General features: G+C 34.6%; 1 protein-coding gene across 1 annotated transcript in view; it reads right to left on the bottom strand.

The window, feature by feature from the left end:
* Positions 1-11,525: 11,525 nt before the first annotated feature.
* ACTR3 (actin related protein 3) overlaps positions 11,526-18,080 on the bottom strand; it is a 42,830-nt gene continuing 36,275 nt past the window's right edge. The window contains exons 9-12 of the mRNA XM_032215561.1: positions 16,345-16,437; positions 15,307-15,432; positions 13,444-13,527; positions 11,526-12,683 (exon numbers count right to left, since the gene is read on the bottom strand). Coding sequence (XP_032071452.1) covers positions 12,588-12,683; positions 13,444-13,527; positions 15,307-15,432; positions 16,345-16,437 — 399 coding nt within the window. The 3' untranslated portion in view covers positions 11,526-12,587. The remainder of the gene's footprint in view (positions 12,684-13,443; positions 13,528-15,306; positions 15,433-16,344; positions 16,438-18,080) is intronic.

Below are 18,080 nucleotides of genomic sequence, written 5' to 3'. Positions count from 1 at the left end.
ATTTTTGGGCTGTGCTTAGGTATCAGTTGGTCTTAAGCCAGACCTGACTGGAGGCTACTCAAGTTTAGCTTGGCGAGTTAATAAAAAGCACTATAACTATAAAAACATAGGCACAAGAATTAGATTTTTGTTTACTGACATGGATCAAATTCAAATTCCCTTGATATAGAAATGCAGTTTTTTTAAAAAAAACATGGTTACAAACTAGTCAACAACTGGCAGTACTTATGACAAAAGGAACTTCTAAAAAAGGAATTGAATATTCATATTTCAACAGATTTGGTACATTTTAAACTTATTATATTACAAGTTTATTGTCTACTTCTGTTCTTAATGTAAAATGATTTTTTTAAAAAAAATCTATTCTGGTATTTGTTAAATTGTTTCTTCTATGCGTATTGATGTTTTTGAATTTCGTGTTGGCAAAAAATCCTATGGTAGCCAAGGAAACAAAACAAAAGATGATCAAACAAATCAATCCGGAGTTACCACAAGGTACAAAAATGACCAGGCTTCATTCAAAATTATCCTTCTTCAGATGCATTAGGGTTAGGGTTAGGATTTCTGGAGAAGATTCTAATACTGGGAAGTATAGAGAGCAGCAAGGTGAATGAATACAATTACACTCATGATAGGTAAGATTGTTGGAAGATCAGGTTAGGGACAGGTCCTATTTGTTATTGTCTTATTAAAGAGTTGCAATTCAATTGAAGATGTATTTGCTTGTGATTTTGGGCATGATTTTGGGCATCCCAGAGAGAAGAGTTCACCACTGATCATTTTACATCAGACAAATCATCATTAGAGTCTGCCATCTTATTTTTCAAAAGTATACAGGGATTTTGAACCATAGTAATACTATCAATAGCTCAAAACCTACATAGAATAGTGGATTACTGTATAACAAGTCTGGACAAGCCGGTAAATTACTCCTACCTTCCTCTCCCCTTTTCAATAGATGTCACAATCATACCTTCACAGAATCATAAGTCTGACATTATTTTACCTCCAATAAGTTCCATTATTTTGCTCATAATTAAAAAGAAATATTAGATTGCCTTAGCTTGTAATAAAAGTTCAATTCCAGGAAGATACCAAACCTCCTGTCATTCAAATTGTTGAATTCTGTAACCTCTGGGGGAGGAAAGGTTTATGAATATCACTTTGAGGGAGGAGTTATGAATATTTGGGAAAAATAGTTGTATACATCACTACTAGCGCAACTGGATGGCAACTGATGACACCATTTTGTGATGACCAGAGATGACTGATGTCACTTCAGGCGGCTGGCAATGACTAATGATGTTAGCTCAGGCACACCTCATGATGATGCTGGCTAAAACCACTGATAAGTTTGCATCTTACTACTAAGTTATCTAGGATGGCCACAAAGTATAAAGACCTAGATGTCTATGGAGTTTCTTAGTCATTCAGGTCAGTGGTGGGATTCAAATTTTTTAACTACCAGTTCTGTGGTGTGGTTTGGTGGGCATGGAAGGGGAAGGATACTGTAAAATCTTCATTCTCTCCCTACTCCAGAGGAAGGTTACTGCAAAATCCTCATTTCCTCCCAATCAGCTGGGACTCAGGAGGCAGAGAATAGATGGGGGCAGGCCAGTCAGAGGTGGCATTTACCGGTTCTCCGAACTACTTAAAATTTCCGTTACCGGTTCTCCAGAACTGGTCAGAACTGCTGGATACCACCTCTGATCCAGATCATGGTTGTCCCAAAGGTGCTTTTTCAAGAGACGTCTTGAAATGTTTTCAAAGAAAAAACAAGTCCAATTGCCTCTTGAAAAAGATCTAGTCTATTCCAAAGTATTGTGAGTGCAATTTCAGGACTGTAATAGTTAAGTGTTGTATTAGCTCTTCAAACTAATTATTATTCCAGAACATGCTGCTTTTGTAATACTTTACAGTGCTATATTTAAATAGCTCATGCTAAGTTATTCATTCCTCCTCCTGACATGCTACTTGTGTTCGATTCTGGAGAATTTCTTCAAGATTTTAACATTTATAGAAGTTTAAATATTTAGAAAATGTAATCCTTCTGAAATGACCCCAATTAAAACAGGCAAGGATATAATGTCCAAGGCACAAATTCCCAGCAATTTGCTCAATGTTTAATTACAGAAGGCAGTTTTAAATCAATAGAAAAAAAAGCAGCCTTATAGAATAAATCCCCCTTCTGTTTTATCAGAGCTTCTGTATAGCTAATGAACTGATATTAGAGAAAACAAACAAAAATTGTGGTTACATAATGGAACCGTGCTTGTACTGTACAGTATGTGCATAGGTATATGGTGATCTCTTGAACTCCTTCAAGTAGAAATCCTGTTCTGTATGCTGCCAGCTATCCATTCTTTTACTGAGAAAAATATTTTTCTCCATCTTTACTCAGGTAATGCCAACATTGAAACCAATTTCAAAAACTCCTGATGCAGAATATGGACATACAATCCAGTGGTGGGATTCAATTTTTTTTTACTATCGGTTGTGGGCATGGCTTGGTGGGCATGGCATGGCAGGGTGGGCGTGATTTGGTGGGCGTGGCAGGGAAGGATACTGCAAAATCCCCATTTCCTCCCGATCAGCTGGGACTCAGGAGACAGAGAATAGATGGGAGTGGGGCCAGTCAGAGGTGGTATTTACTGGTTCTCTGAACTACTCAAAATTTCCGCTACCGGCTCTCCAGAACTGGTCAGAACCTGCTGAATACTACCTCTGATACAATCCCAGAACAACAATGCAAGACCTGTATTATAACAATGGCTCTGATTATCAATGACGTTTTGGGCCTGATTTAAAATGAGATGAGGTTATCAGGAGCACTTTTCCCTTCACCAAACTGCTTGTCTTTGCTAACTATCATAAGACCTACTGGAAAATTGCCCTCCCACCAGGCACTCCTTATCTGAATTTTGTTGCAGATAAAATTTGACATGGGCAACTTAGAACATGTCTTTTAAGCAGATTCTAAAAATGTTGGCCAAACATTGAACTTATCACCACATATATGTTTTCTAGTTTTGCTAATTTTAGACTTTCTGTTTATAGACACTAGAGCAGAGTACCCCAACTTTTCTGGGCTGACAGCCCAAAGGGAAGATGACACAGGTGCCTTTACAACGCACATGTGTGTGCATAAATGGGGGCATAAGTGCATACATGACACAAATGTGCTCTCCACACGTGGCACTCGGTGTAATGCTAAGGCGAATGAATGGGTGTGCATGCATATGCACGAGGGCACACACTCATGCAGCCCAGTGACCAATCGGCTACGGCCCACTACAAAGATGAAGACCCCTTCACGAGAGCAAACTTAACAGTTATGGCACAATTTAGTTTTATGTTTAATTTATTTATTCAACTTTATAATGATTATTTAAGTTTCTTAGTGTGTTTTATGATAATTCATTGAAAACAGAGATAGTAGCTTAAAAAAAGAACTTACAAGAAATAAAAAGCATTTACAAAGATGAGAGTTGACGTAGAAAAACACCTTAATTCCCACAATGGATGATTGATTGGCTACTAAAGCTGATGGAGTTAGCAGTGATGGCTAAATTGATTGTTTTAATTAGTGAAAAAAATACGATCAACTTCATTTCTACTTGGAAACCGCTTCTGGACTTTATGCTTGAGATGGGAAAAAATGAAACTTTGATTTTGGATTTTATTAAATTAAGACAGGTTTGTTGTTATAGAAATGGCGAGGATGTATTATTGTGCAAAAGAAAGAAGTTGAGACTGTATATCATTACCTTACTCTACTGCTTTAAAAAGTGTTGGGAGTTTGATGCTCCCCCACTCCAACCCTTCTACAGTTTTTCCTCTTCCCCCTTTCCTCCCTTATTTTCTCATTATTTTCATTTCATTTTTCTTTGTATTTTATACCTCGATAAACTAATTAAAAATTGTCAAACAAAGACGGATGACAGTGTGAGACCTTTTTGAAATTCACCCTAAGACAGTTTCAACAGGGAATGCACTCCAAAGAACTGAGACAACTATAGAGGATGTTCAGTTCGAAGTATGAAGAATCACAAGAAGAGTCACAGTAAATTTAACTGACTTTCATCCAATGAGAAATTACTCAAGCAACATAGATCCAAACATATATGGTTTTAAATGGAAGAACCAGTATTTTGTATTTTACTCAGAAAAGAAGCTGCCAGTTTTTATCAGTTATTCCTGTTATCTGTCTAGTTCTGTACCAACTAGATTTTCCACTGTAAATACACAAGAGCCCCACAAAGAATTCATTATACTAGAGAAACCTGGAGATAAATGGCCCATGTACTGTATTAAAGACATTTTCTTCCAGAAAGAGATGTGGCTGGTGTATCAAACTAGCACAAAGCAGTCTTGATTGTTGCTTCTGTCAAAGGAACCAGAGAAATTTGGATCTAAAACACCACAAATCATATATAATTATCTTCTGGAAAATAATCATCATAAAAATATACTTCTTTGGAACGGTGACTCTCACAAGAAGGGAAGAATCATTCATTCTTTAACTCACAACTAAGAACAAGTGGACATTTATGAAAAGTATACCATCAAGTGGAGATTTCAAAAAATGGTTATATTGAGGTTCCAGCATTTTCATATAGATATTGAAAAGCACTGGAGATACAGCAGAGCCCTGAATTTTTTTTTAAAGATTGTTTTCACATAACATAGTCTGAAATCTACCTGAGGAAAGCAGTAGCATCTCTTCCCAGCACTCTCTAAAGATTCAGCAGGACACCACATTTGATGGCATTGAAAAATGCTGAGGTAAAAGCCAACCATCAATCATCTGCCTCCCATCCTGAGCCCCATAGAGCATTTACCCTGAAGCCAATTTTAGCAGGATGAAATTATCAAAAATTCTTCTAGGTCTATCTGCAGTTCCCTGTCTCTTATGAATCATTCATTGAAGAACAGATAGAGAAAAATGCACATTAAGTACAGTGGAAAAGAATGTGGACATCAGCATGTTTTTTGTTCATAAACATCTAATTAAGCAGAGTGGCCAACTTTGCTGATGACATCTTATACAGGCTAGTCCAAACAAAAAACTTTAAATGGATCTCTCTAGATCAGAGGTGTCAAACTCAACACCCATGGATTGGATCTGGCCTGCGGGGTGCTTAAATCGGGCCTGCGGGGCTGGCCTGAAAATATCAAAGGACGGGACCATGGTGCCTATGGCGGCTAAAGGGGACTGCGTGCAGCCCCCTCCCCCATGACACTTTTTCACCCTCCATGGCCTCCTATAGAATTCTGCCAGCTGAAGACAGGCTGAAATCAGGCCCAAAAAGGCAGCAGAGTGCTGTAGGCCATAGAGGGTGAAAACAAGGTCCAGGAGGATCGTGCACGGATGCACCGTTTTGGCCAGCAGGGCGCTGGAGGCATCGTCCGTGCCCCCTCCCCCAGTCCGCAGAGAACTACAATGCCGATCTGGCCCTCAAAAAAATCCAGTTTGACACCCCTGCTCTAGATTGTGAGATTGGGAATTAACACAACACCTCAAAGTAAAGAAAAGTAACATTCTGACAATCTACCCTGAAAAAATCCTATCTGCCTTGCAGCAATTGATCCGGAAGGAAAACTTAGAAAACATCAGGTGATGAATAAAAAAATATATTGTGCATTGCCTATTCCCCATCAAAAAGATTGGCTAGAGTTGGAAATTGGACATCAATAGGCAACCAAGGTGACCAAAGACTAAAGTAACTTTTTGTGTTGAATGGTTTGAACAGCTGGATTTTGGGAGGAAAAAAGGAAATAAGTATAGAATTAGGTACACTTATATGTGCTATGGAGAAGAGACAAAGGGAAATGTTTACTCATACTAAAGCCAGGATCATCCAATGAAAATGGAAAGTTCAGGCCAGATTAAAAATTTAAGTCATCAGGGACCTGGGGAATGAAGGATAGCATTTTGAATTTACCCTGCCAGTCTGTGGTACAAGACTATTAACAGTCTTGGCTAAATAATATATAACTCTCTTTCCCTCTTCCTCCCTCCCTCCCTCCCTCTTTCATTTCTATGGCTTCCAAATTCATATTCAACTCTGGGTGGCTAATAAAGGTTAAAAACAAACCTTTATTAGTTAGATAACAATTAAAACAGGAACAAAACAGCCATATTGGGGAAAAGAAAACTATCATACTGTTCACAACAATGAGAAGGCATATCATCCTATCGGGTGGCTGAGGAAAGAGCTAACTCTTCAAGGCTCTCTTGAAGTAGGGTAGAATAAGCTTTGTGTCCAGAGATTTAAATAAAGCATACGATTAAAGTTTTCATTTTTTCTCAATGGGCAATTACAGTATTCTGGAGCACTTTGTGTGCATGTATTTCTTTTCTAAAAAGCATGAATCATGCATAGGTGATTAGCTGGATTATACTTTTGTGTAAAATAATAATTAAAAGAGAAAAAACAGCTATGCACACATTAGATCATATTGTCTTGTATTCCAGAATTATACATTATACTTTTATTGTTAAGATAGGCAATGTAGGTTTGGAACAACAAAAAAGCTTTTTACACAATATCTTAAAAGTTGTACAGAAAAGCAAATTAAGACATAAAATGAAATTGAGAGAGGGAGCCAAAGGGTCAGTTCCAAAAGTGAACAAATTATGAACCTAAGTAAATAATAATAAAAAATGAGTGTCTCACAATTCTGTTTACGCCTATTTAAAAATCCAGATTGTGTAGCTGATCAAATGACAAGGCAAACAGAAACTGTCCTAAGAAATGGAATCTTCTTCTCCACTGTCATGTTAACATGCTTGCTCCCCAATTACAGGTAGTCTTCAACACACGACCACAATTGAGCCCAAAATTTATGTTGCCAAGTGAGAAATTTGTTAAGTGAGTTTTGCCCCATTTTACGACTTTTCTCGCCACATTTGTTAAGTGAATCACTGCAGTTATTAAATTAATAACACATTTGTTAAGTGAATCTGGCTTCCTCATTGGCTTTACTTGTCAGGTTGCAAAAGGGGATCACAGGACACAGCAACCATCATAAATGTGAGTCAGTAGCCAAGCATCTGGATATAAATCACGTGAACATGGGGGATGCTGCCATGGTCATAAGTGTGAAAAATGGTCATAAGTTCCTTTTTTCAGTGCCATTGCAACTTTGAACGGTCAAAAACTATCTGTAGCTAAAAGGGGAGCTAACAACATATTTACCACTTGATGGTATCTACAGTTATTCTGATTTCTATCAGGATAAAAATTAACATATAAGTGCTGTAGTGCCAAGATGTTTAATAAATGATTCATACTTCCAATTATAGAGCATTGGCTTCTACTTTTTCCGACATATTAAGCTTTTCCAGAGATGGAAGACATATTCAGTTATTTTTTGAGCTGTTAAAATGTCAGCCAACGTTCATCAGATGGTAGGTGCTATTGACATAAGGAATAGCTTTGAAGATATGCAGTCTAAAAATTCAGGACTAATAATCATTTTCTACATCATTTACTTGGATTGACTGGAGTTCTGCATTCTCTAGCCTTGTGTTAGAAGCATGCTTTAAGAGGCTCACTGTGGTTGTCAGTATAATAAGACAGCTGTATTCAGATTCCAGTTTCATTATAAAGTTCAGGGCAGATATTGGAAAATGTACATTGTAGAAGCGCATAATATTCTAAGCATAAGCATAAGGTTGGCTCCAAAGACTGATGGAAATCACTATTTCTGATTTAATAACTACTGATTTTTATCTGCTACTTCAGTCAGAAGTTATTTTAGAATAATGCTGAAATGAAGAATGTTGAATGTAGCTAGTATAAAGAACAGTATTACTAGTTCAAAAGAAGATCAGCATAGATTTAATTTTTTCCCTAATAAAGTGTTTTAAATACTTTAGAATACATTTTTTGTTTAGAAATGCTGCATTTCTTAAAGGTGATTTTGAATATACAACATAAAAAGACTTGTGGTTCTATGTCAGGATTCTATGATGTTGTTATTTATTATAATTTAATAATATTATTTCAATGTATAGCTTTGAATTTCATTTTCAATAGCTACCTAAAAGGCAATTAACACATTTCTGCTATTGAATAAATATATAAAGTTTAAGATGTAAGCATAACTGGGTGGGTATATACAATACAGTATTACCATATATTAAATTCCAGTGCAATGTGACTACTTTTAAAAAATAAAGGGGGACATTATTATAGTCAAATAAACAAATTATACTTTTTAATTATTTGTTTTGGACTTAAAACTGAAGGCTAGGTGCTATCAAAAGAGCATTTGAAATAGGAATTTGTTTTCAGTACTAAGGACACCTTCATATTCATGCATCCTTTTGTTTATATATCCAACTGGTAACAGAGGTAGAAAAACAGATAGATGCAGAACAAGGTCTCCCTACATGATATTCAAAAATAAACACTGCACACAATCTGAATCAGAATGGCGTCTTATTTAGTGATTTGGGGGCCAGGTCTGGCCATGCAAGGTCTCTAGATCTCATTCCCTAATTCTCCAAGCTTAAAAGCAGATTTCAAAATTAACATAAATGCTTCAGAGTTTCTCTTAAACTTTCTTAAAAACAGATTTTGAAATATAGTACGGCTGTACTGAGGGTAAAATCAACAAATTCCTTGCTAAAGTAGCCTGTGTATCGCATTAAATAAATAATAGACATTTATCTAGCTATCAAAATTTTGAGCTGCATTACAAGGTCAGTGATTAATTTTAATAGGATGATCACTAGAGGAATGTAGGCTGTTGCATCATGATGGTTCCTTAGCTATTTTGTAAGGCAGTAAACGTAGAGGACCATAATTTGGAAAACCATTTCCTCCCCCAATGATTTGACTATTTAACAGTCAGTTAGAATGGCAATGAAAAGCACTGCTCAAAAAAACCAGCAATCCTTGCTGACACTTCAAAAGATCTAAATATGATTTTTTTTTCTTAAAAAAATTCCCTAGGCATATTCATATTGGAAGGCACAATCCTAGGGATGGGGAATATTTTAATTATATGTGGATTCAAGTTTCCAAGAAAACACCTATCCTAGATTTGAAGGCTCTGCACCCAAGGAGTCTTGGAAGCCCAAAATTACACTAAAATTGATACCAATTTCTTTCACGATCATCACAGACCCAGCCTATTTCAGACAACATATAAATTAGTCCTCTCTATGAAATAAGTGTCATGGGAAAAACATAAATTCTATGTAGGTACACCAAAAGAGAAATCCTAGTATTACAATTCTGCATAAAATAAAAAATACACTATTTTAAGCTCTCCAGATGCAAACTGACAAAGGTTATATTTTAAATGCTGACGTTTAGGAGATAAGAACCAATATTTTGTGCAGAATTTTCTCTGCTGTCAGCTTTCTAAAGACAGCAAAAGCTTTTATTAAAGATTAGAACAGTACACATTATATATGTAATCTAATATTTAGCAGTTACATGCAATGTGTTATTTTCAAAATTGTCTTTCACAATTTTCTGGTAATGCCATTTCTTTATTATTATTACACAGGATTTTCATATAATTCAACAAATTTCATTTTAAATAGAAAATCCATACATTTTCCTTACAATGAGTTTATTAAGGTACTGAACAGAGGCTTTCATTTATAAGTAATAGTTCATTAAAGTTTTGATTTTTTTAAAAAAATTAATTTAATGCATTCCAGTTGCTACAAAAGACAAGTAATTATCCAGTTCCTTTACAAGTTACTTAGAGTAAGTTAATTCTTGCCATTAATTTTTACTTATTAACACACACGGGATGGAATGATAGAAGTTATCAAGATAAAATAACTTATTTGATTCTGTAGTAAGCATTTAAATAATTTTAATTGCTATAAACACAGGTTGCTACCAACCAATTGTATCAGCTGGCAACTAAAAAGAATTGTTTTACAAACCAAGATTATAACACAAGGTTTGAAGAACTGGAGATGAAGAACAGGTTTTAGCATCATCTCTACAATGCAAAAATAAACAAGACTATTTACTTGAAGACCCAGAGTGCAAACTTGACCACAAAGAATTCCACGTGAGTCCTACTAAATTACTGTGTAACATAGAGCACTTCTGTGCAAATCTCTATAGGATTGATGTGTAACACCATTGACTTTTTCAGAATCAAGAGCTAGCAGCTCCTGAAGTAAAAGTATTGTTTCTCCAAATGTTAAGTAAATCATTATTCAGTTTGATGTAAGGTTTTATGAATCCCTGTTCAGCCAACTTCAGATATAAAGTCAAGTCATATCTTAGCCCCCCAATGTCCATTGTAAGCAGTTCAGAAAAGCAACATTATTTATGTCAAGTTCCATAATTATGTAACTGGTGCAATTTACTTCATCTGAATAATTATGCAATTATGTAATTATATCACTTCCATAATCATACCACTTACACACACACACACGCACGCATACACACACACGCATACACACATCACTTATGTAAACATACATTTAATGGACATCCCTTCCCCATAACTGGCCTTAAAATCAAGATTTTATATAAATATCCTTAATTTTTAAACTAAACTCACTGAAAAAAATATATAATTGAATCTTAAATACACAGAAGCAGAACAACTTCTTTCTGGTGAGTTTATTTGATAATCAGAGTTAGCTATCAAAAGGTATCTTCCGGCAAAAATCTATGGCAATTTGCTAATCCTAGGTTCCACAAGGAAATCCACAAAATACATCATGGTATCATATATGATTCTTCGCTTTAGGCTACGTATAATTCAGTCTGTGATGAAGAAATACCTATTCTTTATGAGACAAATGTTACAGTAAGACATAAGGAATCTTGACTTGGGAATGAAGTAATTTATATGCAGCTTCCAATTTCTGCTTTACTCTTTTTTTCACATCAGCAGGTAAACCAACCACTATGGGGATAGTTTCATGGGACATCCAAATTTGGATTTTTTTTTTCTTCCTTCCCTCTCCTGATATTTTTCTCTATGCACTTTTTTGGCTTTTTTTGTACTTTTCTTTCTTTGCATTAGTTTTATTTATCTCTGCATTTTTAAACTTCAATAAAAACTATTTTTAAAAAATTAGATTGAGATGGATTTGTAAGCCCTTAATAAACCCTAGTTCATAGCAAGCTTATTATCCTGCATTGTGTGAGCATATCTAACATAATTCTAGATTCAGGCATCATACTTGATTATAATATTGTTCAGACATTCAACATTTGTAAAGATGGATCACATGCAAGATGCGTTTTAAATGCCAGTCTCCAGTTATGACCACCCCGCACTTTCCCAAAAGTTTAAGATGGAAATTTATAATAATTCTGAATGATCAGAAACTTTCTTTGTTCAAGGCTTTCAGTCAAGGAGAGCTTTGTCGTGACATTCAGTTAAACGCAGCAATTCTTCCATTTTTACATACTCTACATACTTGATACTCAGCCCCACCAAGTCTGCTTCTGATTAAACATACCATCAATAAAGTTCTTATACTTGATTCTCTTGAGTTATCAAATTTGTGACACAAGACGCCAGGAATGCAACAGCTTTATTTACCAAAATCTCATGGAAAACATATATTTAATTAGAATTACGCTTCTAAAACTGCATTATGCTATTAAATAGATAACACACCACTTGCATACATGTATCCCTCTCATCTTTTCCAAATTAGGGAGTGAGAAACTGTGATTGCAGATTAGAAGGACCTTCACAAATGATTAATCAACGAAATTGAAAGGCCTCACATGAATATTAAAAAAGAATGTTGTGTCTTTATTTGAATGGTGGAATACACCCATTTTCGTAATCGGAATATTTGGTTGCAATTAGAAATGACACTACAGAACTGCAATACTTGTCCAACAGTCTTGTCTTTACTTTCCCGCCCCTTCCCCAAGCAAGAAATAGAATGAAAATGCACCAAATAATCAGAAAGCACTAGCAGGCATCATTTAATCCAAGATTCTAGTCCCTCAGGTCCAAAAGCATTTGCCAAGTTGCATTATGTATGGAATGCAAGTGGAAGATTGGTCATTCCACTTGACATTACTAGAGATTTACATGATGAAACTCCATGTGGGCATTGTTAATTTTCACATTTCCCTCCAATTGGTCACTGGTATTTTTTCTTGTCAAATATTAACATTACTTTCAATCACTGATATTTTTTTCTCAATGTATAAAAAAGTAGGAAATATAAACAGGCTCTTGCATTGTACACAATTAAGAGTACAATAGAAGAATTATAGAGCTGACTATCTACATACCATCAAATCCCATCAAATCTTGGATATTCCATTAATATACAAAATATTAGGGCACAAAAAGAACAAAGACCAACTTCTTTAGTTTTGTTTATGCACAGCTTCAAATATTCAGTCAAAAGAAAAAAAACACTTTGAATTGTTTTGGCTTCCCACTATATCAGCATGTTGAGACAGTTATTAAAATATTCCTGTTTAATTGTGTTTGGTCTTTTTTTTCTTATTTTCAAGTCATGTTTCTTATCTTAATACCGACCATCCAGACAAACAAGCACTGAGAAAGACCATTTCCTTGCCTCGCTAAACTCAATTCATTAAATGTCAGATTTAAGACATAACTCCAAAAACTGGGTTGTGACGACAGATGCTAGGACCAATTTCTTCATAATCTTTTTTGGTGTGGCATACTTGGTAGAACTCAGGCTAAAAAAGAAGACAAAAGAGAAAATTAAATTAATGCACTGAATCATATTGCAATTTTATATTTATTAAAATAAACATTTTGGAAAAAGGACAAAAAAATCCTTAAGAAACATTATTGTATTAATGTTATCATAAATGATGCAGCTATCATATAAAAATAAATGTTTCCAATCTTTGAAATGAAAATATAAGCAGTAAATTGGTGTTCTTGAATATTGTGTTCAGTTTTTATTGTACATTTGAAGGCTAGGTGCATGGCATTGCAGAGTAGATGGGCCTGAAGTTTCAAAGTCTATTCTTTTATTCTCAGAAAGCCATCTCAAATCATTTGAGACACTACTATTAAAAATCATGAACTACTCAAAGAGTTCAGTGTTTTTTCCCATTTGAAAAGGCTTAAAACCAAATAATGTACACTTCTACAAATTCATAAGTCTTATAGCTTATCCTAGATAAATATGCTCTTTAACCCTATTCTAAAATTTCAGAATATCATCTGGACCAGAAAGAGATAAAGATACGTATGCAGTTATGACTGGGCCTTTGATAATTGTATTCTATTTTATTTATTTATTTAAAACATCTATATAGCCATGCGCTTTCAGCCAACTCTAGGCAGCTCCCAATCAAAGAAATATTAAAGAAAGTTCTTTCTGAATATTTTTACATTTATTGTAATACCTATTACCTACTGTAATATTGCAATAATTGTTATAGTGAACCATATCTTCAGATTCCTTTTCCATTTTTGTAAACTTACTGTGGAAGCCAGCATTGATCCTCCAAACCAAACAGCGTATCTTTGCATATGATGAGTAATAACTTGTACATCAATAGGTTTTGGCTATAATGGAAAACAAAATCAGCGTAAGATTAATTCCACAACATGTACAAGTTGACTTATACAAAATGTACTATATTGCAATATTACTTTGCATAAAAATAAATGCTTTAACATTATTCCGACGAATAAAGCATACTTACGACTATACCATCAAATCTATTGAGAATTGATTTACACAACTTTAACTCAATTTTTATTCAGTTTTAATTTATTTTTTGTTTAGTTTAACAAGAATCACTTGACTGATTAATATGATTTGCAGAGCCCTAGAGAGGAGGAAGATGGGCTCGGATTTTTTGTAACCCAATTCTCATATAGTCTCATAGCTGAACAACTTCAAGAAATAACACTAAAAATGTAATTTATAGATCAATAATCAATTACCAATTTGAAAATATATACTTTGGAGGTTTAACTTCTACATTTAATTCCTGGCATTTTCATCTAAAAATAATAGGCTAACTTTTTAGCAAAAACCTTACTGGGAAATAGTATGTACAGTATAATATAAATAAGTTTCTAATGTTTTATCTCAAATTAATATTAATACTTGTATTCTATCATTGGAAATATTTGTTTTAATTCCACTGCATTTTCTTGGTAAAAGTAGTAAAAATAATTTAGCAGTTAAAGTTTAGCAAAGTGCCAAGCCACCTTTACTAAATTTATTTATAATAACTTATAATAATATAATAGCAATGTGTTTTTTAAAGTCTAATAAATCTCTTTTAAGCTCATCACATTTTTCATTGTAATCACTATTTATTTAGAAAATACTAAATACTGGTTATTCCTAATATGTTGCTTGAGTCAAAGCAATATCCAGAGTTGAAGCAAAATAACACCTAGTTTAGTACATGTTAGTAAAGATCAAAAGAAAATTTTAAACAAGATAAAGATTCTCAAAATTAGAGATGTGCCAAATATTTCAATTTGAACTATCTGAATCTTGAAAAGGCATTTCAAGCAGGTAAGGGATTGTTCAGTGTGTTTGTAGCTGGTTTTCAAATTTGAAACACTTCCAAATGTATAGAACAGGCCATTACAAATTTGCAAAATTGAGATGCTTCAAATTAACCTTATTAAATCACTTGCGTTGTAGAGGATAGTACTGAAGCGTCTATGGCAACTTCTTTCATAGTAGAGAATGAAAACTTTCTTTGAGGTAGATAAATTAAATGGACTGTTGCCTCACCAAGCCTAGAAGGTCTGTAACTCCATAGCTGGTTATTGCCAATATTACCTAATACTTGCAGACACAAGCAATATTTAATTGCAATTGCTGAATAATACTAAAATGAATATGCTTTTAGTATCTGCTTTTCATGTTTTAAGATACACATGATCCATCAGAAGTATTGAAGGGACAATGAAAAATACAGTAATTAAATAAAATAATAATGAATAAAATAAAGTAAACCCTATGCAAATAATGAGGTAAATTGAAACTGAGCCAACTGGAAAAGATGCAGAGAAGATGAAGGACCCAAATCACTAGACGACCAATAGATCAACTGCCTATGAATTTCTGGAACACCAAGTACTCAGCTGCCTGCATTAGGTGGTAAAGATCACCACTTACCCAAACTGTTCATTTCAAAAGCATAGATCTGAGTACTTTCTACAGCGATAAAAAAGTTACGAAGATAACAAGGAAAATCAGATAATATGACTACTCAGTACTATAAGGATGTTGTTAAAAGTTTCCATTCCAAGCAAGCATTTAAATCAGAGCACATGTCATCCACATCAATGCATTCTATTGTCTAGGAAACAAACCTTCAGTCTGCCACCACTCAGTTCTTCACTGAGTTTCAGTCTAGCATCCACAGTCCTTTTCAAGTCCCTCTGCAAACGCCGTCCAAAATCCCTGAACATTGTTGAGCCTCCAGAAAGGACAATATTCTGAATTAAAATTGCACAAACAAAATCAAATCATTTATGCAGCAGTGAAAATGAGATATTCACTTCTGGAATTAGGAATAATGGTAATAATGACATTTATAACCAGTCATAAAAGATAGAAAGACAGCTGCAATACATGTGACCTGTTCAAAGACTTTATTTCCTATACAGAAGGCAAAGTTATATCTTTTAAGTAATGCATTGAGCAATCTTAAAAAGGGAGAACAGCATTGCTCAAATATGCTTTCATCAATCAAAAAAAATTAATAAATTTTAACCAAACAAATTTACAGAACAAAAGAAAATCTTAAAAGTCAGGCAGCAGCTAAGAGGATTCAGATGAGATAAAATGACCTTCTGTTGACAGAAAGCATATCCAAGCTGGCTAGCACAGTTATCTCCAAGGCCCAGGGGATGGATCCCTGTGCAGAGGTCTCCAAGGAGACATTTATTCTGGGAGGGACAAAATCTAGAGATCACAAAAACTCCTTTTCAGTTTCACAAACTAGACTGGCCTGCTAATCACATGACAACTGATTTCAGCAGTGTGCCTATGTTTAACTATGACCAAAATGTTAATTCCTCACATTGATAAGTTGTACTACATCAAATCATGTACAAATTCCATCATATTGGAAGACAGTACAAATAAAGCAATAAGCAGAAACAGCTTATATCAAGCTCAATTGTTATTATCCTGACATTTATATCAAATGATAAATAAATGATAAATGATAAAATAAATGAAAATATTATTTCTAGTTATCTACATTAAGACTTCTTAAAAAAACTCTGGTTTTATCTAAAAGAGAGGGAGGGAGATTCTTAGGAAATAGGAAAAAAGATAGATGCTTTGCATCTAGCAACACCTTTTTACATCCATACTTTCTTACCTTCTCTCATTTAACTAACCTTATACAGTGGACGTCTAACATCAATAGGACAGTTCTGAATAACTTCATCTACTACTTCTGAGATGGGCTGTGTGAAGTCTGGATTAGCAAACTGAAAACAGAATAGGTATTCCTATTGTTATTGTTGTTGTATTTTTACTTCGCTACATTTCTGTCTCTTTTAGGATGGTGAACATACCTAATACTCCTGCCTCCTGTTTTCCCTTACAACCACCTTGGGAGAGTGGTCTGACAGAAAATAACTAGCCCAAAGTCACCCAGACAATTTTCATTCCTAGAGCAGGCCTAGAACTCACAGTGGTTTGTAGCCTTGTGCCTTAACCATTATCCCACATATTTTTTAAAAAAAAATAGAATGTAATGATTAGTATAGATTGTTCTAGCATCCTCAAGAAAATAAACTAGAAGAAAGATGGAATAAATTTAACAACTAGAGATAATTAACCTACAAATTAAATGGGAAGCAATGTATGAAAAGAAAGATTTGGCTGGGAGTTTTATATTAAAAAGGCATAATTTAGGGAAGAATTATTTCTAATTAAAAGGAAAGTTAGAAAAATGAAGGAAAACAAACATCCACAACTTCTGCCTTGCTTTCTGTTATAATAGGCTTGAACAAGCTTTTTGTGACTGTATTTAACATGTCTGTAGATGTCTAAGACCATTGTGGTGAGGTAGTGATATAAAATAGGACCAAATTTTCCGCAGGAATAGCTTTAGATTATGAGGGAAAATACCCTGAGCTGTGCTGGCGCAGTGGTTAGAATGCAGTATTGCAGGCAAACTTTGCCCACAGCCTGGAGTTTTATCCTGACCAGCTCAAGGTTCACTCAGCCTTCCATCCTTCTGAGATCAATAAAATGAGGACCCAGATTGTTGGGGGAAATAGGCTGACTCTCTAAACCGCTTACAGTGCTATAAAGCATTATGAAGCAGTATATAAGTAAGGGCTATTGCTATTGCTAAAATTTGAGCATTTCCCTCAGTTTTTTAAAAGGCTCTGTTAAGGTATTTTAGAGCTTATACTATACTTATTGTTTTCTTAACTCTAAATAATGGAAACCATGCCACCAATTTTCAGTAATTGTGGAAGTTTTAGGGCAATATATCTCTAAGGTATCCAGTTACCCATCTCTTAAGATAAATATAAATGTAGAGGTAGGGTTTTTCTTTCAAACATGCAACATTTCAGATAAACTTATCTTGACCTAGGAGGATGCAATTCATCCCTTCAATCATACCACATCAAGTGACTAGCAATATCATTATGATTTAAAGCAAAATATTCCAGCTTCATAATACATACTCTGGTTTCTCTTCAGATCGTATAAATCTTTCGCCTTTTACATAATACAGATAAAGGAATGCAATGTGCTTAATCATGCACACAAAGGTGGATCACAGAGCCACACAGAATTGCAGAGGGAAAACAGAATAGAAACATTTGTTCTGAGAGAAAAAGGGCACTTGCAAAGGCCAGATTCAGTTCACTGAAAGCCAATATGTGTCCTCTGATCACTTTCCTCTTTCTATTTTGCCTGCTGTTATCTTATGCTGAACAATTCAGAGTCCACCTACACATCTCAAAATGCTAAGCAATGAATCAAGCAGTTCAATATAAAAAATAGCATCAGCTGGGAGAAATATTTAACCTTACAGCTCAACATAAAAACACTGGTGGTATAATTAAACCAATTCACAGTGGGAAGAGAGATACACCATTGGTGTAGGTTT

The sequence above is a fragment of the Thamnophis elegans genome, chromosome 1 (genome assembly GCF_009769535.1).
Source record: "Thamnophis elegans isolate rThaEle1 chromosome 1, rThaEle1.pri, whole genome shotgun sequence".
In the NCBI taxonomy this organism is placed as follows: Eukaryota; Metazoa; Chordata; class Lepidosauria; order Squamata; family Colubridae; genus Thamnophis; species Thamnophis elegans.
This window is presented reverse-complemented; position numbering and strand designations above follow the sequence as displayed.